The 27,948-nt window shown below is 50.6% G+C and overlaps 1 protein-coding gene across 2 annotated transcripts in view; it reads right to left on the reverse strand.

Moving 5' to 3' along the window:
* The window catches only part of SLC6A17 (solute carrier family 6 member 17), a 55,516-nt gene that overhangs the window by 17,922 nt on the left and 9,646 nt on the right, over positions 1–27,948 (reverse strand). For both annotated transcript variants that reach the window (XM_005891285.2, XM_070367524.1), the window contains exons 2-6: positions 20,728–21,101; positions 15,597–15,754; positions 13,825–13,951; positions 12,695–12,876; positions 10,974–11,084 (exon numbers count right to left, since the gene is read on the reverse strand). In XM_005891285.2, the coding sequence (XP_005891347.1) occupies positions 10,974–11,084; positions 12,695–12,876; positions 13,825–13,951; positions 15,597–15,754; positions 20,728–21,013 (864 nt within the window). In that variant the 5' untranslated portion in view covers positions 21,014–21,101. The remainder of the gene's footprint in view (positions 1–10,973; positions 11,085–12,694; positions 12,877–13,824; positions 13,952–15,596; positions 15,755–20,727; positions 21,102–27,948) is intronic.

The following is a 27,948-nucleotide window of genomic DNA, read 5'->3' on the forward strand; positions in this document are numbered from 1 at the left end:
GACTTTGGATAGAAACAAAAACTGGTTTGTGTTTGTTTGTATATTAAGATTATACCTGGTTGCTGTTCTTGTTCCATTTTTAAAACTATGAGACATTGATTGTGTAATGTACAAATGTGGAAAGGATAGTGTCATGAACCCCCATGTACCTATCGCCCAGCTTCAGCATATTATCAACACATGGCCACTCTTGCTTCCTCTGTATCCCAACTCTCTCTCCTCCCCCTCCCACCTCTAGACTCCTCTGAAGTACAGTAATGGATCCAAATCTGACATTAATAAGCCCCCAGGAAAGCAGCCGAGAGAGCCAAAGCTTGGCCTTTGGTGAGTGGTTCCTGGGCATCCCTGCTTCCAGCCTGCAGCATGGATGGGCACCCTTGCCAGTGGAAATGACCAGAAGCCCAGTGCTCATCTGGGGATAAACAGGCACCTTCACCATCGAATGCCTGTGTTCCTTAAATTTAAAGGTGCTCTTTCAGGATTTTAGGGATCATGGTGCCTGATTTCAACAAGGTCCTGATGATACTGTTCAGAGGATGAGCCCACAGCCAGACCTCAGAAAGCCCAGAGTCTTTTCCAGACGTCAGGATGTGACTGCAAGAGGAGAGGTGGGAAATGGGCTTTCCTCACTGAAGTCGAGGCTCGAACCTGCTTCTGGGTGCCCTCCCTGGCACAGAGCAGTAGCTTCCTGCCATTTGCTAGGCATACAGCTGAGTCACTTGCTGACGCAGGGAGCAAGGTGTTCCACGGCTTTTGACTCAGCGGCATGAAGATGCTTTTTGAATCAACAAGAAGCTGATGAGCCCTCGCCTGGACTGGTGCAAAAAAGAAGCGCGTGCCCTTGCTTCAGTACAGATGGGCCCATAGACACCAGATGGCACAGAGGCACCAGGTTCCCGCTGCCCAAGAACAGTGTCACCTTCACGATGGATGAGAAGAAATACTAGCTAACGCTCACCACACCGTCTCTGCACCCCAGGACAATCCTACATGCTCTCCTGGTGGTGCTGTGAACAAGCTGCCATGGGTCCCCCTATCTTGCAGCTGAGGAAACTGAGGCCCCAAGGGGACAAGGAACTAGTCTTCCCATGACTGACTGATAAGCTGGGCTTGGAACTAGACCGTCCAACTCCAGAGCCTACCCCTGGGATCAAGGCTGCCTTACCATCCTGCTCAGAAGCCTGACTCTGATTGTGGGGATCACAAAGTTCCTCCACGAACTGCTATGCCTGGGCCTTTGCAGGGAACCCACTTCTCTTCTCTAGGGGTTACCATACACCTTTGACCCTGAGGCCCATCCTCATCAGGCAGAACCATTCACTCGTCTCATCCAGAGGCCACAAAGCGGATGCCCAAAGCTCCTGCCTGGTTCAGGTTGTGCTGGGCTACAGCCCTGAAAAAGTGTGGCTTCTATCACGACTGATTAATAGTAAAGGGGTTATGTGGCTTGAAACTGAAAAGGCACAAAAAGGTATTCACCCCTGTATTCCAGACACTCAATTCGTCTTCCCAAGATGTAACCATGGTACCAGTATCTTGCCTACCCTTCCTGTGATATTTCATATGTATATCAATGATGTATATTGAGTTGGCCAAAAAGTTCATTCAGGGCTTTTTGGTAAAGATGTTATGGAAAAAACCAAATGAACTTTTGTCCAACTACTAAGGGGCTTCCCTGGTGGGTCAGCAGTAAAGAATCCACCTGTAATGCAGGAGACTCAGGTTCAATCCCTGGGTTGGGAAGATCCCCTGGAGAAGGAAATAGCAACCCACTATAGTATTCTTGCCTGGAGAATCCCATGGACAGAGGAGCTTGACAAGTTACAGTCCCAAAGTATCAGACACAACTTAACGACTACACTACCACCACCATAAATATTATACACACATACATCACACACACATCACACATCACACACACACACACACACACATCACACACACACACATCACACACACAATCACACACATCACACAGACACACATCACATCACACACACACGCACAACACACACACACATCACACATACACATCACACACACACATCACACACGCATCACACACACACATCACACACACACCACACACACACATCACACACATGCATATTTATTGTTTTTCTCCTCATATTTTCCCTACTGTCCACTGGAGATATCACCCCAAATTTCAACACTCTCCCATCCTACAAAGTTGGGAATCCACAGGGTTCCAGGGCTCCTGACAAGCTTCCCCCTCTACCCCTGCCCGCTCATACCCTCATCTCCACAGTCAGACTGAGAGACCACCAGGCCAGGTCCTTGGTCCCAGGGCCCAGTTTAGCTCGGCTGCTGCAAGATGCCCATGACTCCTGGGTCATTCTTCACAAGGACTTCAACCCCAGGATGGCCAGGTCTGTCCCCTGCTCTGACTAGAGCCTCCATGCCCCTCTCCAACTGCCTGCACCCTACCACTGGGCTCTGTCATCAGCACAATCCCCCACTGCTGCAAACCATCTCTGGATGTTCTCTTTACCTTCTTGCTGTGACTCAGCAGCTCACCATCCTGGCTGCACAGTAGAATCATCCGGGGAGCTCTGACAATCTGCTTCCATCTGGACCCCACCCCCAGCGATCCTGATCAACGAGTCTGCTTGCTGGATTCTGGTTAGTCAGGGTGGGCCTGAGCACTGGTAGCTTTTCCTGGTTCTTGCAGCTCCCAGGGGAGCCTGATACGCAGGGAAGGGCTGAGCAAATGACCGTAAAGCCGAGGTGGCCCCGGCAGCTTCTCGGGTGAAGGCTGTTTTCTTGCACATTTGGGACCACTGGGCCTGGGTGGACAGGGTGCTGCCTGATCTCCAGTCCACTCGCTCACCTTCCCCTGTGCACTGCCTCGCCTCCCAGCACTACTGCTGCCGTCATCTGAATGATGAGAATCGTCATCTGAGTGATGAGAATCGTCATCTGAGTGAGTTCCGTATCTCCATCAACGTCCCCTCCAACAATCTGCCTCTGGGTCCCTTTTCCTTCTCCCTTCTGAGACAGGAGGGAAGGGGGCAGGGCACAACCATTAAAAGAATGCCAGAGCTGTTGAGGATACGACAAAAGCTGGTTAGAGCCAGTTAGGCCCAAGATGGCAGGAGATTCCACTTTCAGTGGACCCTGAACCTCCTTATATGCCCACTGTAATATATTAGCTTCATGACAGATACACACAGACACCAGGACAGTTTCCAGATAGCACGAAAGACCAAAAAGTGGGTGATGGCCTAATTTCTGGAAATCCCCACCCTCTTCCCCGAAACAGTTGCCTATGAGATTACCCAGCCCAGAAAAACTAACCACCCTATATGTGGGGGCCACTTGAACTTTCCTTGGAAGGAAAGTTATGAGCAACCTAGATAGCATATTCAAAAGCAGAGACATTATTTGTCAACAAAGGTCCGTCTAGTCAAGGCTATGGTTTTTCCTGTGGTCATGTATGGATGTGAGAGTTGGATTGTGAAGAAAGCTGAGCACCGAAGAATTGATGCTTTTGAACTGTGGTGTTGGAGAAGACTCTTGAGAGTCCCTTGGACTGCAAGGAGATCCAGCCAGTCCATTCTGAAGGAGATCAGCCCTGAGATTTCTTTGGAAGGAATGATGCTAAAGCTGAAACTTCAGTACTTTGGCCACCTCATGCGATGAGTTGACTCATTGGAAAAGACCCTGATGCTGGGAGGGATTGGGGGCAGGAGGAGAAGGGGACGACAGAGGATGAGATGGCTGGATGGCATCACTGACTCGATGGACGTGAGTCTGAGTGAACTCCGGGAGTTGGTGATGGACAGGGAGGCCTGGCGTGCTGCAATTCATGGGGTCGCAGAGAGTCGGAAACGTCTGAGTGACTGAACTGAACTGAACTGAACTTTCCATTCCCTGGGACTCCTCTTGCCTGCTGAGACAGACTGCATTCTACCTTTGTGTACCTTAATAAACCTGCTTTCACTTATTCATTCATGGCTCATTCTTGAATTCTTCCTGAGGGAAGCCAAGAACCCTTACTTGGTAGCCCATCAGAAGGACTCATGAGATCTAGAACCTAACCATCCTCTGGCACCCCATTTTCCTGCAACCTTCCCCACTCTTCTCCTTCCCCCCACTTCTACAGTCACACCATGGCCTTTGTCATGACTAGTAGCTGTGCTCCAAGTAAACCTTAATTTTAAAGATCCCATCTTCCAAAACACCCAACTTTCTAGCTCACCTCTAGTATCTAGACTCTACAACATTCTTCAGCCTTGCTGGGAACTCCAGCCCTTTGGCTTCCCTCCATTTCACTGCCCCTCACCCTGTTTGGATCCTAACTTCCCTTCATCACCGACTTAGTCAATATCCATCCTTTTCATACTCCTTCCTCACACTCTCATCTGCCCAGCAATCTCTCCATTGTCACCTTGATAAGCTCCTGACCCGGGTGATGTCCAGCCTCCCTCTCCTCTGGGCTGTCCCCAAGCAGCAGTGCTGGACACAATGTAAATCTTGGGCCCTGACACATGGGACCTCAGACTGATTATTTACCTCTCTGTGCTTCAGACTCCCCAGCTGCAAAATGGGAAGAATAATAATACTTTGGGACCTTGCTAGCAGTCCAGTGGTTAAAACTCTGCACTGCCAGTGCCGGGGGAGTGGGGCTGATGCCTGGTCAGGGAACTCAGATCTCACATTCTGTGTCGCGAGGCAAAAAGATTTTTTAAAAAATCTTTTAACAATAACACTTCTAGAATCATTATCATAATTCATTAAATCATTAAATGAGTTAATATACATAAGATGCCTTACATAGTAAATACTGTCTGCTGGAAAACATGATTGGTTTAACTGCTTCACTGTAGGAGCAGCCTGCCTTCAGAGCTGGTAAAGTGTGAATAGCTGTCCACCGTGGAACTGGAACCACACTTGCCGTCTTCACCGCGGCGCTCGACCCTTAACCTCCATTGTCCCCCACCCACCCTGCGTGAACACACTCCCCATCTCGTGTGCAATTACGTCACACTCATCCCTCCTTAGGCCTCCAACCCCATCCCCCCCCACCATCTCTACTCTCAGCTGATGACCTTGCTGCCCACTTCACATCGAAAAATGACCCAATGAGAAGAGAGTTCCCACAGTGAGAAGCTTCTGGCCAGCGCTTCTCAGCTGACAGCATTGTGCCATAGGCTGGCCGGCCCGTCGCTCCTGCTTCTGGGGGACAACGTCTGCTCTGAGCTAAGACCAACCCCTCCGCCCGGGCGCTGCGTCCCATCTCTCCTGCTTATTCAAGGACTTCGTTCCCTCCTCTCCCATAGCATCAATCCCCCTTTTTTATTTTCAAAAAAGTGTGCAATACAATGGTTTTTAGTGTATCACAGGGCTGTACAACCATTCCCACAACCAATTTTAGAATATCGTCACTCCGAAAAGAAAGCCCATATTCATTAACCACTGCTCCCCACTTCCCCCCCAACCTCTCAGAAGCCCAGTCCTAAGTGACCACTTGTCTGTTTTCAGTCTCTACAGAGTCCCCTATTCTGGACATCTTATACAAACAGATTCACATAATAAGCGGTCTTTTGTGACTGGCTTCTTTTCCTCAGCATAACGTCTTCAAGGATGAAATCATCCATGTGTGGCACGTACTTCACTCCTTTGTATGGCCAGCCAATATTCCATTGTATGACTACACTACCTTTTATTTTTCCATTCATCAGTTGATGGACATTTGGGGGGTGTCTACTTCTGGCTATTATGAATAATGCTGCTAGGAACACTTGTGCACAAGTTTTTGAACATATGTTTTCAGTTCTCTTGGATATGTGCCTAGGAGTGGAATTGCTGGGTCACATGCTAACTCTGTCTAACCTTCTGAGGAACTGCCAGACTGTTTTCCAAAGCGGCTACACTATTTTACATTCCCACTAGTAATATATGAGGGGTTATTTTTATCATCAGAATTCATAACATTCTGAAATAACACCTTTGATCTCACAGTTCTCTTCTGGTTACCACTGCATTTTCCATTCCTCTGCTCCCCTCACAGCAAAACTCCTGAAAATAAGTGGTCTTTGTTACTTGTCTCCAGTTCCTCCCCTCCTATTTTCCCTTGAACCCACTGCTCTTGTCAAAGCACCAGTGATCCTGCTGCGGCCAAACGCCTTGGCCCTTTCTCAGTCCCCATCATCTGACCTTTCAGCAGCTTCGGACTTGACCCTCCTTCTTAAAGCACTTTCTCCACTTGGATGGAATTCTCTCCACTTCTCTCTATCTCCCTCTCTTCTCCACCTCCCTCAATGACTATCTCTCCCCCAACCTCTACAAGCTGGGACCCCACTGTTCAGTGTTCAGTCCTTTTCTCTATGTTGACTCTCCAAGTGACTATAACCAGTCACAACTTTAAACTCCCAAATGTATACTTCCGCCATGTTCCAAAAGTACTCTCAGAGTTCCCCATCAAACCGTCTCTCCCCACCATCTTCCCCCATGTCTATAAATGTCAACCCCATCCTTCTAGTTGGTCAGGCAAAAGGCTTTGCCGTTGTCCTTGTCATCCCTCTCTCTCACACGTCACATCCAATCCAGCAGCAAATACTGACAACTCTACTTTCTAAATATATCCTCAATCTGACTACTTCTCATCACTTCCATTGATGTCACCTGGGCTCCGTCCATAGTCACCTCCCACCTGGATGAATTCTGGCACCTGGATGGAGCCTTCTAGCAGGTCTTCCTATTTTACCCTTGCCCCCTCAGACATCTATGGCAACCAGAGTGACTTTGGGAAGATGGAAGTCAGATCATGTCACTACTCCGCTCAGAACTTTGCAATAGGCCCCACGACACCCTGAGTAAACAGCAGAGTCCTCACCTGGCCTGGCTCCTCATTGCCCCCTTGACCGCAGGTCCTCTCTCTCTCCCCTCCCACTCCAGCCACAACAGCCTCCTTGAGAATGCCAGACTTGTCCAATCTCAAGGGCTTTTCATTTATTGTTTTATTTTGGAATGGAACGTGCTCCTTCCAAATATCCACACGCTCTGCTCCCTCACCTCCATCAGGTCTTCACTCAAATGTCACTTTCTCAGGGAGGCCTTCCTTGAGCACACTAGCTATGCAGCCCTCTCCCCAGTGCTCTGAATCTTTCTTTCTCTGCTTTTTCTTTTCCTCCTTAGCAACATCATCCAACAACTCCTTTATCTTATATTAGCCGTCTCCCTTCACTAAAATATAAGTTCCTTCAAGGCCAGAAAATTTATCTGCTTTGTTCACTGCTGGATTCCGGGATCCACAACAGTGCCCAGAACATAACAGGAATTCAGTGAACAGTTGTAATTTTGATAAACATTCCCTGGAGGTTTTGGTGGTTAGATAATCTATTCTAATCCATTGTATATTGGGCAGCTCACATCATTTAATGTATGGTACCCCATACTGACTTGGGTTTTTAACTGGATGGAGAGAAGCAGCCCAAAGAGTTCAAGAAGTTCATTAGCCACTAACATGAGGGACTCCCATCAAAGGTGCTAGTGGGTTATCAAGGTGTCCTGGCCACACTGTATTCATCACACCCAGTAACAGCTTGAAAACATGGACTGAAAGTCCAGGGCCTCTAGCTTGGGTTATTTCTCATGTTGGAAGACTGAATAGGAGGGGGCATCTTCCTGATTATTCAGTACACCATGGAGGGCCTATGCTCTGTTAAGGTTGATTCTGAGATGCCCTGGCCAGAAATCTTGGACTCTCCCACCACTGCCAAATGGCATAACCCCTGGTGATGTCATTTACACTGTGGTCGATCTGAATGGAGCAGTTCACAGGCAGGGCGCCCGTGTACAGCCACCCTGGCACTCTATAGCACTCTACTAGAGCATGGACTTGAAATGCCTCCCGGTTCCCCATATCTCACCAGGCCCATGCTGAAACAGTCCCAGATGTGCAACAGCAGTTTGCCATGTACAGACAGACATTTGTGTCTGAGCATGGGTCCACACTTTTTGCAGATGGTTGGAAAGTTTTGTAATAAATAGGAACTTCACTCCAGCTATCACCACTGAGCCTCACTTGCCTAAAACAAATAATGGCACAGACTTTGAACGAGATTCTTGATCCTTTGACCTCTGAGGCCCTCAAGCCTCCCCTTCCCTACTCAATTCATCCCTCCAGGGTCAAAGGTAGGAGCTTCCTGCTCAAGGTCTCAAGATGCACCCCCCCCAACCCCCAGGTTCTGTGCATACTTGAAACTCACAAGAGCTAGATGGAGCAGGTCCCACACCTGCTGGTTCTTGACCTGGTTCCTCTAGAGCCTTTCAGATTTGATTTCTTTAAGCTTCACCTCATGAAGACTCTGGTCCTCTGCAAATGCTAAAGTGGGACCACACTGTTCTCTGAATATCCAAGAAAAGGTGTGGGAAAGGAGCACTCCTATTATTCAAAGTGCACATCAACTTTTTGCATCCATCTGATTGGCAAAAATCAGATGTACACTGCAATTGGCAAAAATTTGAGTGTAACAAACATGGAGCAAGTGGGACTCCCATCAACAACTGGTGGGAGTGATAATAGATGCAACCACTTTGGACAGCGATTCAGCCAACATCTAGTAAAACTGAAGACATGCATACCCTCTGAGACATCAATTCTATTGCAAAACATATACACCCTAGAGAAACATGTACTCATGAACATCTGTGTCATATGTTTATTAGCATTAGTAGCAATGGTGAGAATTGAAAACAACTTAAATGACCATCAACTAGAGGATGAATAAGTAAATTAATCCTCTAGCTTGACCATCAACTGGCCATGTAATGAATAAATTCATTACAGTGGAATACAATAGTCATAAAAATGGATGCACTAGAGTTACATGTATCAATATAGCTAAAATCTCAAAAAAGAGTATTTAGCAAAAATAAAAGCAAGCTGCAGAAGATTGCATATAATGCATTTTATATAAAAATTTAAAGTATGCACATATGTTATATTGTTTAAGGATACACATATATATAGTACAAAAATTTTTAAGTGTATTAGTAGAATAAACCCCAAATTCAAGATAGTGGTTATTTTAGGGAAAGGGAAGTGAATGGGAAGAGAATGGATACTTGCTATTGTTGCTGCATAGTTGCTAAGTTGTGTCTGACACTTTTGCAGTCCCATGGACAGCTGCCCACCAGGGGGCTTCCCAGGCAAGAATACTGGAGTGGGTTGCTATTTCCTTCTCCAGGGGCACTTTTATGGCATCTGTAATATTTTGTTTCTTAAGAATGTTTATTATATTATTATATGTGTGTTTATATGTCTGAGATGTTTCACTTAAAAAGATGTTTTAAAGAGTGGTAAATCAGTGAATCAGAAGGGAACAGTATTGTGTGTGTTGGGCCTGGTAGCTAATCTTATGAATCGGTTCCACTGGCTTCTAGAGTTAAGTCCCAGGCTCTCCTAACGCCACCCAGGGGCCTATTAGACCTGTGTGAATCTCCACGTTTATGATCATCTCTAGAGTATATAATTTTCTCATAAAATTCAACAAAGTATAACGGAAAGTCTCAAATGAACACAGTAGACTGATCACGTTTCTAGAAATACAGTTGAATTCATTCATAAAAACCACTGACTTTCTTCTCATGGCTGTTTTACCCCAAAGAACCCAGGTTTGCGTTTTTCTCTTCTTTGTCAGACATCACATGTTCACAACAACATACCCGAGCCAGGTGGCTCCAGAGTCACACTAATGCCTCAGGAGATTCCTAAGTGCTTCATAGAGCAGACCTCTGTGCTCGTTCACACAGAAATCCCAAATGTTACATCCAAGAATGCCGAGGGCCAATCATCACTGTCTGATGAATGTGGAAGGGTGTGTGTCCTGCGCCTTGTCACCCACCCCTAAACATCAGCTGTTTGTAGCTGCAGAGCAGGGGAACTGGGAGGGAATGGGGCTTTCAAACTCCACTAGATCTGGATTCTTCTCTCTGTGTCATTTGTATGGAGCTTCTGTGTAATCATTAATGTGTGTGTGTGTTTACTCAAACATATGTGTGAGACAGCACTATTAAGGGACAAGGTCAAGGTACAGGACTGGACAAGGTCCAGTCTGCAGGCACAGGGCCAGAACCCTGCCAGGCCAGACTGAAGCTTCACCAGGCCCCTGATATTGCTACTGATCAGCTGGCATTTGGAACTGAACTTTCTAGCCTGCCCACTAGGGTGAACTTCTTGCCTAGGGTTACCTTGAAGGGCATGCCAATGTGCATTTGAAATTCTCTTATTCCTCAGTGAACTGGTGCATGCCAGCTGTGCCTAGTGGTCTGAAGAGCAACAGAGAGACAGGGCCACCTGGTGGGCAGAGACCATGCTTAGGAAATTGGGCGTCCACTTTCAGGACATTTATGCCCCTGAGGCAGCCCTGGGAGCCATGCACCATGATCCTGCTCTTCCCTCACTGGGCTCTTGGGAGGATTAAATGAGAGCAACGTGGCTGGCTTCAGTATGGGTAAAATCATGATTCACGTGGTCATTTACCTTTAATAAAATAGTAACCCCATTCCCCTGATTTGGGTACAAGTTGGGGTTCCCAGGGAGCTTTTTTCTCTTGGGCATCTTCTTGGTTCCTACTGTCACAGATTCACTCAAGGAACCCCCACCCCCACCCCCACAGCCTGGCCAAAGCTGACTTTCCACTATGGCCTTAAGCACGTCCAGTGCCTTTCCACACTTGCACATATAGTTCCGCTGAAATCTATCTGCACCCCGAGGCTGTTTCAGATGTCACTCCCCCCTGAAGCTTCGGATTTCACCCACACTGATGTGTTGTCTCTCTCCTTGGAACCCTGCGTGCAGGGCCTGTGCTCCCGTCCCTGGTGCCTCCGTCCAGCAACCAACACAGAGCCCGCCACGCAGCAGGCCCTCAGCGACTGTTAAACTGCATGAAACAGATGAGGCCCAGCAGAGCTGTCCATGTTCCCCAGGAGCCTGTGACCCTTACCTTGGGAGTGAACATGTGTAGGATGCCATCGATGGCCCCCCGCAGCAGCAGCCCCCGGACCAGGAAGCAGGCCAGCACCACGTAGGGGAAGAGGGAGCTGAAGTACATCACCTGCAGAGAGAACAAGAACCCACTGTGGGGCACAGCCCCTCCTGCAGCTGCCACCCCCCTCGCTGCTCCAGCTGGGGTGCACGAGCTGCCTCTGATGGCAGTAGAAAGCAGAGCCCCAGGCCCCCCCGGGCATGCTGCCAAACCCACCACACGTCTGGCACTGAGCCACGGCAGAAGCAGGCACACAGACAGGCTGGAGTCAGTGTGGCTGTGCCTGAGGCTTGTTTTCTCCTTTCAAGGGTTGCTGGGGCTGGGCCCGCAGCCTCCCCACCCCCAAAGGCTGCCACTGGGGTGAGGAACCCTTTGCTCTTCCCTCTTCATTTTTTTAATGTCTTCATGTCCCTGACTCCAGGGGACTCCCTAAGGATCTCCCCTGTCCTTGGAGCTCCTTTGACAGAAAGCATCCAGGAGGGTACAGGCACGGCTCCCAAACAAAAGCATCAGAAGAAGGTCCTGCCTCTTGTGATTATAAAGTATATGTTATTTTCTAGCACATGCATTTCTTGAACATTTCTATATCCCCATGTGCCTGGCACAGAGCCACCCACAAAGGAGATGCTTACAAAAAGTTTACTGGCTGAAACAAACCAAGAGGGCTTTTGGGGGAGGATGGTGTAAAGGTTAAAAGCACACATGTCCAGAGTTAGACCACCTGAGCTCTGATCCCAGCTCTACCATTTTCCAACCATGTCACCTTGAGCTATTTATTTAACCTCAGGGTGCCTCCATTTCTTCATCTGTAAAATGGGTATAATGATTCTGAGGGTTGTTGTGGTCCAAATGCGCTCATAAATGTGGCAGTGTGTGATGAGTGACATGAAGTGCTAGCTACTAGTCTGGCCTTTGGAGAGAGAAGAGGCGGTAGCTGAGATCACACTACCTTTCCAGGGCTTAGTTTCCCTGCTCATCAAATCCACCAAAGAACCTGGAGCCTCAGACAGACAAACAAGGTTCTAGTTTGAGCCCTGGGGCTGTTTGACCACGGGTGAGATTTTTTTCCCTTTTCCAAGCCTCAGTTTCCTCATTTGTAAAATGGGTAGATTGAGCTATAGGATTTCTAACATCTTTTCCAGCCCTGGCAGTCCATGAATATTGATACATGACAAAGAAGAAAGGGTCCTTATTTGAAGGGAAAATGACCTGCTGGGAGAAGCTGTGTGGGGTTATGCTGGTCTGCATCCTCAGAGGCTCTCAAAGTCCCCTTCACTCAGAGCACCCACCTATTCACAGAGCCCGTTAGTTACATATACAGTGAACTGTTGGTTTTCACCAAAAATTGCTGAGCAGGCTCTTCTAGGATTTTTGCTAGGGAAGATGAGGGGCAAGGGTCTAGCCAAACATTCTAGCTCAATATTCCTGTTTTTTTTTTTCCTTAAAGTTTGCAGAGCAGCCCTGAGTTATCCGAGCATGGAGGCAGCTGGGGTCACGGCAATGATCTTCCACAAACCCACCATGGTGGGCTGTCCACAGGGACCAATACCACAGCAGTGACACTCCCATCTCGGACCTTTCACGGGTGACCCAGAGTTCTCCGCCCCTGCCATTCACACTTTTTTTGCAGCACCCTCTCCCCGAGTAAGTGTGGGTGTCCCGGCCCCCTGGCCACTCACCTTCCCCGAGGACTGGATGCCCTTGACGACAGCCATGCCCACGATGCTCCAGGCCACGAGGAGGCACAGAGTCATCTTCCAGTTGAGGCCCCCGCTCTCCGAGATGGAGTTGGAGATGTCCAAGGCCTCTCGGTACCAGAAGTAGGTAGTGGCTGAGCTCTTCTCACACTCTGCCTCCACCACTGAAATGGCAGCAGCGGCCACAGGAGCCTGTGAGACCACCTCCCCGGCTGGACCCCAATCCAGGGCAGCTGAGCACGGTAACAGGAAGGGACTGTATTGTTCTGGGTTAGCCAGGGTCTGGCAGATCCTGGGAGGCTTTAGGACACACTGATCTAACTGAATTCCCGCTCATGCCATCCCCCTGCCCATGTTCATCAATGGAAAGCAGGAAGGATTAGGCAGAACTGGCCTCAAGTTCCTTGGGAAAGGTCCTGACCTAGGAGCCAGACACCTACATTCTCATCCTAGATCCTTAGCGAAATCAGTGGTGTGACCATGGGAAAGTTGTTTCTGAGCCTCAGTTTACCCATTTCTGAGGTGGCATAAATCACCCAGCCCTTTATAGGACTGGCATGTGAATATAGATTGTTTCCAGACAGAATAGTGCTAGAGTAACACAGGGCAGTTAACAATAACTAAACAAAACTCACAATTTCCAGAGTTACTCCTACACTCACTATTTCATTCAACCCCTATAAGAACTCTGTGGGACAGGCTGGCAAGAGATCATCATAAGGGGACATGAGGGGACTTCCATGGTGGTCTAATGGTTAAGACTCCATGCTTCCAATGTAGGAGGAAAGGGTTCAATCCCTGAATGGGGAAACAGAGCCCACATGCTGCACGGTCAAAAGAAAAAGAAGGTGGGAGAGATGAGGATCAGAGAGAGTAGGTGGCTTATCCAAGGTGGCACAGCAAGTCAATGAAATCCCAAAATCTGCAGGGAAGGAATGGAGACTCAGATGTAGAAAATGGATTTGTGGACACAGTGGGGGAAGGAGAGAGTGGGATGAAGGGAGAAAGTAGCATCAACAGCCTAAGCCTCCTCTCTTAGGCTCTGTGGATTCGTTCCTAGGACAGAGCTAGCTGGAATCCCCAGGTGGGTTCCTTAGAAGAACCATACTTGCCTGCCACGGTCCCATTTCTGGAGACAGGGCACTCACTCCAGGGCAGTGGATACTGGAACGACTTGAAGAAGTAGAAGATGCTCCACCCGATGATCACATTATAGTACAGCCCCACAAAGAGGCAGACCTGCAGACGGGGTTCCAGGGGGGTCACAGAGGCTGCAGGCGGCTCCGCCCCATCCCCTCCTCCATGAAGGAGGGAGAGGAGAGATGGGACGGTGGCAGCAGAGGGCCTGCTCCTAATGCTCCACTCATCTGCTATTTGGGGAATCCACAAAGGAATGCTTCAGATATTAAAGTTCTCTCCTTTAAGCAATGAAGTCTTAAACTGTTAATCCTTTCCAGTTCGACATTCCTCTAAGATGCCTGAAGCACTTCCCCATCATTTCCTGATGACTCAGGATTATAATTCCAGAACGGCCCTATGGGGCTATGGAGGCATGCCCAGTTATCGCTGCCACAGTAAATGGCCTCAGACAGCTGTGCTTATTGAGGTTTTGTAGATGCTTCTTATTGGCTTCCCATGTCCGCCCTTCTCTCAGGATGCTGCTTTCTCTTTGGTACTGTCAGAAGCCTGCCTCTAGAAAGACATGACTTCTCATTTTTCAGAACATGATAATCAACCTTGGTAGAACTGTATTTAAAACAGAAGCACATGCATCCTGACTGAGGGTCAAAGGGGTTTCCTTTGAAAGTAATGCTTCTACTGTAGAGATTTTCTGCATCCACTTGGGATGCAGACCCCTGCCTATAGCCAGAGACCTCCTCTCTTTCCAGGGGCCTGGCTATCTGATGTATGTGACACTGCTGGGCAGTGTGAGGGCTGAGAGACCCTGGCTTCATCAATTTTGTCTGAGCCCTGGTATGTATGAGCAGACACTCTTACAGCATACCTTACATGTGTGGGAATATAGTGGGAGGGATACCCACTGCCTTTACTGGAATGCTTGCCCTCCAAGGAGGAGACCCCACTCACACTCATGCACATACACATAGCCAGCCCCAGCAGAGGGCGCTGTATTCGGTCATGTCAACCTGTGCAGAGGTGATCTCTCCTAGTCTCTGCCTGAGGCAGGTTTGGGCTGGCCCTGTTGCCAGGCCTGACAGATCCTTCCAGAGGCAGATTCCAGTTTTTATCCCTGGTGTGAGCATGGGCACCTGCAGGCTTTGCTCTTAAGGGAGGCTCGGTTTCCCCACCTGGAGAGCTAAGCAGGGCCTCATCTGCAGCCCCATGGATCAGCCTGGAGCCCTCATGGAGCATTCCCATCCAGGCCAGTGGGGTCTCCTCATCTCCCACTGTTCCAAAGCCACACCCCTCCTGGGTCGGCCACAGACCCCTGAGGCCTTCTTCAGCTTTGCTCATGCACACAGCAAACTGGAAAGGAGACACCATACCCCAAGGCTGCCTTTTCTCACCCAAATAAAATACCCTCTAACCCAGGAGAAAGGATGGGCCTGCCTCACAGAGTGCTGATGGGCTGGTAAGCAGAGCGGGTATCTGGGATGGTCCACGTGTCCCCAGAGGACTCTGGCTGAGATGTCCCAGGCCTTTCCTCCTTCATAACAATCCCAAATATTACATCATTCAGGCAGTGGTGCCAACTTCCAGTTTAGGAAGTATGTGGTCCTGAGACACCAGTTGGATGCAGTACTCAGGATGAGGGTCTCCCTCCCTGCCCTTCACCCCTCCCAGGACTCTGGGCTGTAAGCCCTGTGCCTGAGAGCAGCCCCGCTGCCTCCCAGCCTGTGCCCGCCACCGGCCCCCAACTTACTATACAGCTGGAGAAGCCGATGCCACCCAGGCGGGGGCACACATAGTGCCACACGCCGATGCTGCCACGGCGGATCCTCTGGCCCACAGCCAGCTCCAGGAAGAAGAGCGGGATCCCAATGATGATCAGCAGCACCAGGTAGGGCACCAGGTAGGCACCTGGGGAGGAGGGAGGAATGTGGGAGGGCGTCTGGAGCATGGCAGCCAGGTAAGGCAGGGGTGGCAGCCAGGTCCTACAGCCTCAGCCACATCTCCAATCATCCTCAAACTGTCTCCAGGCCCTGTGCTCCTCCAGGAATGCTCTGGCTTACACATGCAACCTACTACACACTGGCTGCCCAGACCTCCTTCTTCCCCTTGGCTCCACTGACCTGAAACACTAAAGGAGGAGCCAGATGGATGTCAACGCCTGCTATTCACAAGGCAGACAGCCCTACCTCCCTACGCATTCTGTGGACACCTGTTCACACCCCCTCCCGCCCACAGAGGAGCAGCCCCCACTCACTGGCCCCTCAGAGGCACAGACCCTGGGGCACCGTCCTCCCCAAGTCTGGGGGGACCAGATGCCGACACAGCAGACTGGACAGCTCCAGGGAAGCAGAGCTTGGAAGCTCTCCAGGGACACAGAGTCTGACAAGCATCGCCATTAATCTATAGCTAATTGGGAGGAACGGAAGAGAAATTAGCAGCTTAGGAAAGCATAGCCAGGAGAATTATAAAGGATAGAATGGATCTCACTAAAGATTCCAGACAATAAATTTAGCTTGCTGTCCCAGGTCTCACTGCAGACACAATCTCGATTCCAAGTGACAGGGCATTTAGCAGAGGAATTAAAACCATGTCTGGACACAGACAATTGACCCTGGTGGAGAGCTGTGCCAACAACCCAGTCCTGTGAGCAGTGTTATTGGCACAGCCCTGGCTGTCTGTTAAAGGTGCCTCTGGTCCCCACTATCCCCAGACCAAGCCCTGCAAGCTGGGAGCCTCTAGAAGACCCCCCAGCCACACTGCTCTGTTCCCCATAATGCAACATCCCAACATGTGTAATAAACCCAGGAGTCAGGCACCTCTGGGGCCCATGACTCGGCACTTGGCAACAGCCCATCGTTAGCTATTCTATACCAGGGTGTGCAGTGGAGCTATCTGGGCCACGGAAGGCACAGACACTATCCCAGGAGAGCTGGTGGGACCCTCGGGTTCACCTCGGGTTCACCTGAGCATCTGCACACGCATCACACACGAGCAACTGAGCATATACTTGCTGAGAGAGGGGCGTGGGTCCAATGGAGCTAGTCAGAAAAGGCGCCCAGGGGAGCAACCCCCCACAACTTATACAAGAGCATCTAATTCATGCAACACACACGTGCACACGGTCACATGAACGCATGAATTTAACTTGTCACTAAAGAGCCTCTGCATCATATAAAGGGAGGGGGGCCTGAAGGACCCCTGGTTCTGTCTTTTAACCCAGCTCTGTCTCGTGGTCTCCAGCTCTGGGAAACGGAAGAGGAGAGGACTGATCTGAAGGACAGCATAGGGACACAGGCTCCCTGGTGTTGTATTTCACCCACGAGTCCTCAGGTCGGGGAAGATGTGCAGGGAGACAGGTCTCAAGGGTCAGAGAAGTAGGATGGCATCTTCTGTGGATGCTTTTCTCCTCTTCCCAAGAAACTAGGGAGAGGCTCCAGGTAATTGCTGTCCAAAGACAGGTCCTGCTGCAAAGACTTAGCCGCCACCAGCCACCACTCAGGCCCCAGGACTCTGACTGGACTGGAAGTTTCTTCAACACACTGAGGTCTAGCTAACCACAGGGCTCAGGGGACTGCAGGCTGGATGAGCAGCATTCTGCCTGGGTTCATCACAGGTGCTTTTTCATATCAACTCTTATTAAAGTCATTTGGACATGCACCCTCCTCTACCTTAGAAAATACAACTGGGGACACATCTGAATTTACTTTGATGGTTCAGTGGCTTCTGGGGCCTCAGGTCATCAGTCTAAACAGCTGGGAGCACTGTTTAGGGAGTTATAAAATTTAGCAGAACGTGACTACAGAGAGTTAGATTCTGGGATCTCTGAGGCTTCCTGGATCTCTAGCATGTCTTGCTATTAACAGCAAGCTCCAAGGTGGGCTTTGAAAGACCACCTTGATCTCAGCCTGTTGAGATGCATGCTGAGTGGGCGCTGAGATCCAGACCTTGAAGTCAGACCTTCTGGGCCTGAGTCCTGGTTCCACCACTTACTGGTTCTGTGACTGGGCAAATTGCTTGATCTCTCTGTGCCATTGTTTTCTTATCTATGTAAAGAGGATGAAAATATTAGGTAGAATCATATGAAATTGCTGATATTTGATCATTTTTTACTTAAGAAAATGCCCAGTTCATACGCTTCAACTGTACATCTATTGCACAGGGCTGCCATGAGGATTAAATGAGTGACTTACCCACAGTAAGCACTTGATGACCATCTGCCTACTTCTCATAAAAATAAAGAGAAAAACAAGCAAACTGCGAGGATGAAGAATAAAGAAACTGTCAACGTCTGGTGGAGCTAGGTGGAGTTTTGGAGTTTCCATGCAAAATTAAGCAATTCTCACTGGATCACTCAGGGCTCAAAACCAGAGTTTTGACTCTCAGACCAACCATCTCCTGTGACAATCTACCTCCTTCCAAAACACATTTAAGATGACTATAAAAACCAGTAAAATGTAGGAGTTAAAGGTAGAGATAAAGAGGGATTCCAAGAATTAGAGAGGATGCGAAATGAAGGTAGGAGCATGGAATGGGGAGCTGAGTCCTGAGACCTGATAATGCTTTTCTTTTGGGGGTTGTTAGTGATGTCTAGTGCCATGGCAACGGTCTGATGACACTGGGAACTAACAGACTTCGGCAAGAATGCTGCCTGGGGGCAGGGGGGCGGTGGAATGTGGGGTGGGAGAAGGACTCTGTGATTCAGCGCTGGATGCTCAGGCGGACTGATGATCTCAGCCATGAAGGATGCGCTCGGAGGCTGCCAGCCAGAGCCCCTAATGCAACGTGCCCTATGAAGTCATTTTGGGTACTCTGAGCTTTTAACATCTCACAGCACTTGAGGGAATCACACACTTCCCTTTGTAACTTTTCTTTGGGCTGGCCTTATATCAACTCAGTGACTTAGGCCTGGCCATTGTCATACAGGGGCTTTCCTGGTAGCTCAGCTGGTAAAGAATCTGTCTGCAATGCAGGAGACTCTGGTTCGATTCTTGGGTCAGGAAGATCCCCTGGAGAAGGGATAGGCTACCCACTCCAGTATTCTTGGGCTTCCCTGGTGGCTCAGACCGTAAAGAATTCTCCTGCAATGTTGGAGACCTTGGTTCGATCCCTGGTTTGGGAAGATCCCCTGGAGGAGGGCAGGGCAACCCACTCCAGTGTTCTTGCCTGGATAATCCCCATGGACAGAAGAGCCTGGTGGGCTACAGTCCATGGGGTCACAAAGATTTGGACACGATTGAGCAACTAAGCACAGCACAACACGGCATGCCATATAGATTGAAAGCTCTGATCGCAGCTATTTATTGGGTGAGTAAAAATAAAGATCTTCAAAGCAAGGAGAGTACAGAGGGAAGAGACTGTGCCCTGGTGGCAAGATGGAAGTTTCTGGCCCTAAGTCAGGTGGACATTCTCACTCCCTGCTCTTCAACAGAACTGGCAAAGGAGGAGAAGTCTCGAGCCAGGCTCTGCCTTCTGGACTGGTGAGAGCATCCCAGAGGGGAGGGAAGGACTCTGAATAGGGCTGCATCTCTGGGGGGCCCACATGGCAGATCCATGGGGCAGGGAGGGAAGTGACAGGGCTAGCTGGGCCCACACTTTCAGGCTGGAGCGTGGCAGTCCCAGGGCACAGGGACCCAGGGGCAAGAAAGTTCTTTGCTGGCTCCCAGGACCAGAGGTCTGAGCTTGGAATTGTCAAAGCCCACTAGGTACGTTTTGTTGTTGTTGTTGTTTATTTTTGGTTCATTTCCCCCTGGTTTCAAAGCAAATTGCTTTTGGAACATTCCAGCCTACCTCAGAGGTGCTAGGGGATAAGGCCTGGGGGCTTTTACCCACCCCAGGAGCTAGAATAGTGAGTAGAAATGGTCTGATACCAGGGGTAAGACCCTCTGTGGGGAGTGAATCCCCCTCTGGAGGGGCAGCATGAGGGCCCCTCCAACCTGCGAGGCAGCAGGTGTAGTGATTAAGGGCTCAGGCTCTGGGGCCAAGCTGTCCAGATTTGAATCCTGACTTTATCACCAGCTGTGTGACCTTGAACAAGTGATCTAACCTCTCTGTGCCTCAAGTAACAGCCTCTAATATGAGGATGATAATAACTTTTCCTCACATGGGTTTTTGGGGACAATACCATATGAACCATATGAAATTGGTGCTTTGGCTGTTCCAAGATGCAGTTTCATGCATTTCAACCTAATATCCAGGAAGAGCTTATGATAGTGCCTGGCATCTATAAGCATTTAATAGTAATGGCCAATAGCTTCTTTTCACTACTGTGTGTCAGATATGTGCTCAGTCGCTCCAGTCGTGTCCAACTCTCTACAACCCTATAGACTGTAGCCCACCAGGCTCCTCCTGCCATGGGATTCTCCAGGCAAGAATACTGGAGTGAATTGCCATGCCCTCCTTCAGGGGATCTTTCTGATCCAGGAATTGAACTCGCGTGCCTTATGTCTCCTGCCTTGGCAGGCAGATTCTTTACCACTAGCACCACATCGGAAGCCCCATCAGATATAGTGGTAAGCATTCCATTAATAAATACAAAGCTCATTTAATTCTCCCAACTATGCTGTGAGGCAGGAACTATTATTCTCATCTTACAGATGCAGGATAGCAAGGCACAGAGAGATGAAGCAACTTGCACAGGGTCCCAGAGCCAAATGGCTCCCCTGGGACTTGAATCCAGGCTGTCTAGGGCCAGAGCCCACATTCTCTCCTGCAGCCTCTTAAGAGCTGTTAGCCATTCCTGGGAAAGAGTCTCAGTCTCACTCTGGAGTCCTGAGTTCCAGGCTACAAGGGCCTTGGCTCTGCCTCATAAAGGGGTGTTTCTTTTCTCCCCTCAGCCCAGCCCACATGCAGGGCACTCTGGGACAAGCAGGGCTGCCCCTTACCTCCTCCGTTTTTCTGGCACAGGTAAGGGAACCTCCAGATGTTGCCGAGGCCCACAGAGAAGCCAATCTGGGCCAGGATGTACTGCAGCTTGCTGTTCCAGGCCGGCCGATCCTCCGCGTCCAGCTCCTCCTCCGCTGCCTTCTGCTTGCCGCCTGCCTCTCCGGCCACATTCAAAACACTCTGCTTGTAGTCCACGGGCTCCTCCAGGGCCAGCAGGTCGGCCACCGACTCCGTGACGTGCTCATTGCTATGCTCGCGCTGGGTCACCTTGCTGTTCTTCGGCATTGGGCCCCCTGGGTGGCGCAGCCCTGCTTCCCAGCACGTGGAGAAGGTGGGACTTGGCTGCCGTCAGCTCCTTCTCATCCAGGGACCTCTGAAACCAGAAGAGCAGGAGAGGGTTTGCTGACCACACCAGAGAGGTGGGGAGTCCGAGTGGACACGACCCAATCAACTCCCTCTCGCACACTCAGAAGCTGGTCAGTGGCCTTGAACTTCAAGCTTGCCTTCTTCCTCAGTGAGGGCCACTGAGGGCCTCAAGGTCTGCACCCTCAGTTTCCCCATGAGCCTTCTCAGCTGAGCATCATCAGAAAGGCAAGCCTGATGGAAGGGGTAACACCATACACCAAACCCAAATAAAGGGTCACCCATCACAACATGGCCACCTGTCACCATCATAGATCCTAGAATGTTCAAGAACATTTGGAGGGCTCCACTGCCCTCCCCTCCTAGGGCAGCACAAGGTGTAGCCAAGTCCTAGCCCTCTTGTGTTCTATTGAGTCAAACCGACTGGTGGGACCCAGGGAAACCGGCACCTGCATTCCAAATGCAGCTGGGGGCCAGTGGCATCAACATGCTTGTCAGTAACACAGACTCTCAGTCCCACCCCAGACTTACTGAATAATGTATTTCTACAGAAACTCCAAGTGATTCAGAGGGACATTCATGTTTGCAAAAAAGAAAAAAAAAAGGCTAACGGTCTTACATAGGGCCCCTGGACACCAGCATTCCCCAGGCAAGAGTACTGACCAGGCTCAGCTAAAGATTCTGGCAGCAGAGACCTAGAGATGCTTGCTCAGTGCCAACAAATCCTGGGTCATCGCTCAGCAGTGACATTATCTGAAGGCCACCGCAGCCAAGAGCCAGTTCTCCATCCTTCTGTGACAGTTTTACAGCAGATAATGTCTGCACAGCGCGGGCGGGGGAGGCACAACTCTCCCCTGCTTCTGTCATTCCCCATCCTTCTTTCCTGCTTTCCCTTAAACAAATAGAGCACCAAGGAAACTAGTCCTTTGAAGGATCCCAACACTCTACTTGTATCAAAGCACCTCCTCGTTAAGGGAAGGTTGGAGGATTTAAAATTAAACCACGTACACCCCGGCCGGCAGTTGCCTTGCATCTTTCTAGGGATGTAAATCGTCGTGTTCTGTCATTACTCCACTAAGCGAAGGAGCTGCCTCTGTTCCCCTTGCACGTGCCATCTTAACACTCGGGCAAGAGCTCTGTGTAGCAGAAGTGCACACACCTGCCCTGCTGCTGGCCTGGACCCAGACCTCCTGGCTGGCTCCACCCAACACCTGACCTTTGAGGAGACCTGGCCAGCCAGATCCTATTATACATGTAACGAAGCTAGGAGACCTGGCAGATGGGGACAACTGTCCTCCCTGGTCTGCAGGTTAGCCAGCCCTCCCCAGGCCAGGTTTTGGATCACACAAGCAAGTGACGCTTTCTTGTCCTCTTCATCTAAGGGGGGCAATGATTCTTTAGTGACTGTCCCCTTCTACTCTAGGCACAGTCAGGGTTTGGGACAGAGCCAGACTGCCTGAAAGACCTCAGAATTCCCTATAAGCAACGCAGCTCTCGGTTGGGACTCTGCTTCACAGTGGGTCAGCTGAACTCTCCATCATGGCCCGGAGGGTGCCCCAAGGTGGGATTGTATGTCTGTGGACCCTCAAGCCCTCAGCCTCCCCTCAAGCTGCTATGGTGCCTGAGCTGCAGAAGCAGATGGTGCCCCTAGGAGTTGTGCCAGGGGGAGGCCTGTGTTCTTGCCTAGGCTGCCAAGATAAACCCCTCCTGCTCCCCAGTCATCAGATCGTGGTCCCCAGGCCCTCAAGTGGAGAACAAAACCTAAGGCACACGTGATGGCGGCTTGTCCAGCTAGTCTGCCATCCCTCAGCCACGTTAGGAGTTTTATAAAAAGCTAGAGCTGGGGAGGGGGGTCAGGTAGGTCCCTCCTATGAGCGCAGTCACCAGGGCACCTGAACTCGGAGCCTCCCTGCAGGTAGCCAGCCCGCAGCAGGATTAGATCAGAACAACCTGAAATGCATTCGATATGATGTACTGTTCATCTTGTCACAACTGGAGAAAACAGGGATTCCTGCAAGTCAGCAGAATTTACCTTGAGGCTGGCCAATTCAACAACACACTTTCCCATAAATAGATTAGTGAGTGGCAGCTCTGGTCACCAGCACGAGAAGGGGGGTGGGGAACAAAGCACCATTGTAAACTGAGAGGGCTCAAGGACAAAACCGGCACATTCTAATATACCCAGAGAAGGGTACCCTCAACAGCATCACGGAAACCACAGGCATCAGCTCAATATGAGCTTCTTCCTTCCCAAGACATCAGTGATGCACCACAGGATGGGGCCTGGGGTCCTCTGGGCCATCAGCAAAGTGCTGCTGCAAACTTGCAAGCTGAGACACTGGGCCAGGCTGCCATCAAGACTGGAACCTTCTGCATCCATGAGTGTGTTCATATTACAGGAGTCCAATGTTTGGAATACTAAAGTCTGACGGATCCTAGGAACATTCTCATTTTATATATGAGGAAACTGAGGCCAAGAGAGAGGGAAATAATTGCCCAAAGCCACTGGGTCAGACCCAGGAGGGGGTGGAACACAGGAAGAAGACAGTATCTTCTTTGAGGGCTTTGAAGTCAGAAAGGCCTGGATTTGAGAGCCCATTTCATTCATTCATTCACTCACTCACTCATTTCACTGAGTTGACAAATATTTACTAAGTGCCTTCTTCTGGTGGCTTAAACAGCGAAGAATCTACCTGCAATGCGGGAGACCTGAGTTCGATCCCTGGGTTGGAAAGATCCCCTGGAGAAGGGAATGGCTACCCACTCCAGTATCCTTGCCTGGAAAATTCCATGGACAGGGGAGTCTGGCGGGCTACAGTCTATGGGGTCGCAAAGAGTTGGACATAACCGATCAACTAACACTTTGACTTTCTCTGTAGCAGGCTCTAAGTGTGAGGGATACGGCAGCAAACGAAAGAATCCAGAGCTTCCCCTTGTGGAAGTTCTATTTCTGGCAGACAGGCCAGACACTCAAAGAAATAAACATACAAAATAACCAGTGGTGATTTTTACTATAATGACAAATATCATGGGATGGAGAGTGAGGTCGCTGGCAAGCCGGAGGGCTGCAATGTTAGGATCTGGAGAGGCATCCCTGAGGAGGCGACACTGGGGCAGAGGCACTCAGGAAATGTATGTCAAGTGCCTGAGTGAGCGAATGAAGTGCCTGTGTGACTTCAAAGCCCCTGCCCTCCGGCCCACACCTCCCCCACCTCTCACTTTCACCCCTTCACGACCCCGCTCCGCCAACCGTAAAGACACTGGCTGGTGCCCTGAGAGAGGTGGGCAGCCACCTCGCTTGAATTATGTGAGTGTCAGGCCCTTGCTGGGTGAAAAGCTTCTATCTGATGACAGCTCCTGCCTCCCAGGGAGGGCTGTGTGAGGATTCCACGAGCAGATGTACGCAGAGTGCCTGGCACAGGGCTTGGCACTAGGAAGGACCCCGAGGGTGGAGGCCGCAATCTGGAATTCTGGTCTTGTTTGTCTTTATTCATTTAAAAATATGTAAGTCCCCCTATTTATATTTCATTACATAAATGCCCTGTTTATCCTCAGGAAAAGCCAAAATGAGTTTGCGGGTGGAGTGGGGTAGAGAGCGGAGAGCGTTGTGAGGCACCACCAGCGCAGAGAGCACCCTGAAGCTGGTGGACCCTGCGAGGTCCAGGCCCACCCACCTGGCCCCGGGGTCAAAGGGAAGCAGGTAAGGGCCATACGGGGCCAGGCCCCAGGCCTGAAGATCAGCAATGTTATTACTGATTAAAAAAAAAAAAAAGCATGGCCTCACAGTAAAGCCTGGCAATATTATGAATAGAACTATAGCTCATATTTGGAATAGTTTGAAATCATTTAAAAACATGCTTTACACAGTCCATGGGCCCAGTATGAGGTGGTGATTCTGCTCCAAAGCCAAACTGCCTGGGTTCGAATCTCAGCTTCCCTCTTCACCAGCCACCAGCCTGGCCGGGTTCTTCCCCTCCCTGAGCTGATTCCCTCAGTGCCAGTGAACAGAGCATAGCCACCCGGTAATGTCAAGGGGAGGACAGGTCTCAGGAGCGGGCCCAGCCCCCAGCAAGTGCTCACAGATGTCACCTCTTCTTATCATCTCACTGGATTCACAGCCTGGCCCGAGAAGTGCAGTGAACAGCTGTGCCCCTAGGTGGGACAGGGCATGGCCACCATCACACAGCTGTCAGCACCCACGTCTCCTCACTCCTGGGCTCTCTCCATGTCTAAAGGGGAGGCAGCAGCAGTGACTTCAAAGAACCTGCCCTCCAATTCCCTGAAGCCTGGAGACCCCATGCTGGAAAAGGTGAGCTTTCAGCCCAGGGCCCGGGAATCCAACGTGTACCCAGCGACCCTGAAGCTCGGCCGGGGACAAGCGCCAGAATCAGAGACGGTCCAGGCAGGTAGATTCCTCTCTGCCCTGCCTTTGCTGCCGTGGAGCCAGAGGTGGTCCAGCCAAGGGGAGGCCCATTTGGTGCCGGCCTTGCTTGACCAACCACCAGACAACTATGCAAAGCGGCACCATCAACCTGACCTCTCTGGACCTTGCTTTCCCTGTGTGTGCAACGGGCAGGTCTGGATGATCTCTGAGGCCCTTTCAGCTCTGCATATATCCGGGGAGTGCTCCTCCCGCACATGCATGTGAGCAAGGTGTGACCTGCCCCAGGCACCACACACTGCAAGTCCTTGGGCTTGTCTGTCAGGCCACCCTCTTCCGGATGCGAGCTCACTGGGGCGCTGTGGTGATGCTTTGACCACCAGCCCTCTGTTCTCAGATTACTGCCCCACAGTAAATGAGGTGGGTTGTAAAGGTGCTTTCCCAAGAGGCACATCAGAGGATGCAGTGCCATGGTACACCCCGGAAGGATGCCTCAACTACTTAAAACACAATGCAGAGAGGCTCGAATGCCGAGAAAGCCCTCGGTTGCCAGATCTGTCACTTAGCAACAGATGCAGCTTACAGCTCAGAATAGCGCATGTGAGAGAAGTAGGATGGGCGAGTGAACTGTGAATCTTCTTAAAAAGAGAAAAAAATAGTGTGACTAGGAGGCAGACAGGTAAAAATATCTCGGGGCCAGAGGGATGATGGCTCCACAACAACCTTTCAAGCACAGCACTCACTCAGTAATTACCCCCGGGGTGGGGGGCAGGGGGTGGCTGCTCACCCTGCAACCAAGGCCAAGCCAGGGGCTTCTCCACCCCACAGGAGCCGGGGAAGGGGGACCCTCTGAGCACCTGCCTCCTGAGGTCAGTAAGGTGGTATCTGGTAACTTAAAGGACAAACTCAAAGGAGTCAGTTTCCACATGAGCCTCCCAGATGAACTGAGTGGACAAGCTGCTATCTTGGGGAAAGAGGAGCCAAGGGGACCACAGACCCCGAGGACTGACTTCACTGAAGCCCTGGGGTGCTCACTCTTGCTGCCTTGAGTGGGTGGGTACTCTGGAGAGAGTGTTACAAGTCTGTAAATGCAAACCTCTATCACAGGGCTTCCCGGTGGCTCAGCGGTAAAGAATCCACCTGCAACACAGGAGACCCGGGTTAGATCCCTGGGTCGGGAAGATCCCCTGTAGAAGGAAATGTATTCCACTCCAGTATTCTTGCCTGAAAAGTCCCATGAACAGAGAAGCCTGGCGGACTGCAGTCCATGGGATCACAAAGAGTTGGACATGACTTGGCTACTAAACCACCACCACAGCACAGGGAAGCCGTGGGACCCCAGAAGAGAAGAGCAGTGGAGAACGCCCAGCTCCCTGGGCCATACAGCCAAGTCCAACTCAGGACTAAGCAGTGGTGAGAAGAAAGTGAGGTCAGGTCCCTTCCTCTCAGGGAACTTAACCGCTTCCTGATTTCCAGGTGACAAGCCGTGGTGGCCCACACACTTTTTCTAATCACCTCAGAGCCTCTGGGCTTCCACTGAGCCCAATACAGATCAGACTGTTAACAGACCCAAGCTGTCCTCTGAATTATTTTTAACTATCTTATTGGAACCTCTGGCAGTCAGCTGATACAAACTGCTCCTGGCAGGCCCTGGCCTGGGGTGGCTGCTCATCTTGGGTTTTCTCGCCCAGGAGGCACAGCCAGACGCCAGCACATTCCTGGCCTCTCCCTCCTCCACCCTCCATCCCCACATCGCAAAGTCCCGCCAGTGGGTTCAGATCTGTCCTCCCCCAGCCTCATGCTCTCCGTGGAAGGCCAGCACCAGGTGTCCAGCTCACAGCTCCTCCAGGCCTTTGGAGGAGATACCATGTCTCCCCACGCCCACTGCCATCGCATCGCCGTGGCAGCTCCTCCTGCAGGCCCCCTTCCACCTCCCTGGCCCTGGCTCCCTCCTCTTCCCCGGCCCACCTACCACTCTTTGTCCTCTGCCTCCTCAATCTTCTAGTCTTTGAACGTCCAGCTCAAGGCCCAGCCAATGACGTGACGCCTTCTACAACTGTCCAGTGAGAAAGAACATCCCTTTCTCTCCCTTCCTCAGCACACTTCTTGTAAGACTATTTGCTACTTTTACCATCTGGCTTTCTAGTATAGCTAGTTATTTAAGGACTGATTCCTTTTCGAACCACAAGGCTCCCTGAGGGCAGGACCCAAGATGGATCAGCTCTATGCCCCTCCCCATTGCCCCACACCCAGCAGGGCCTGGCACACAGGACAGGACATGGTATTCACAGATGCTCCGAGGTCTCTGCCTGCCCACCCTCCAAGAACAACCTGCTTCCCTGCTTCCTATGTTAAATCGGAACTTTGCCCTTCTCCTTTGAAACAAAGATGTGACGGCAAAAAGCTAACAGCTCTGAGCAGAGACGTGGTAAACCTACCAGAAGTCGTCTGCCCAGCCAGGGGCTGTAATCTGGCG

This window comes from Bos mutus, chromosome 3, assembly GCF_027580195.1.
Source record: "Bos mutus isolate GX-2022 chromosome 3, NWIPB_WYAK_1.1, whole genome shotgun sequence".
Taxonomy (NCBI): domain Eukaryota; kingdom Metazoa; phylum Chordata; class Mammalia; order Artiodactyla; family Bovidae; genus Bos; species Bos mutus.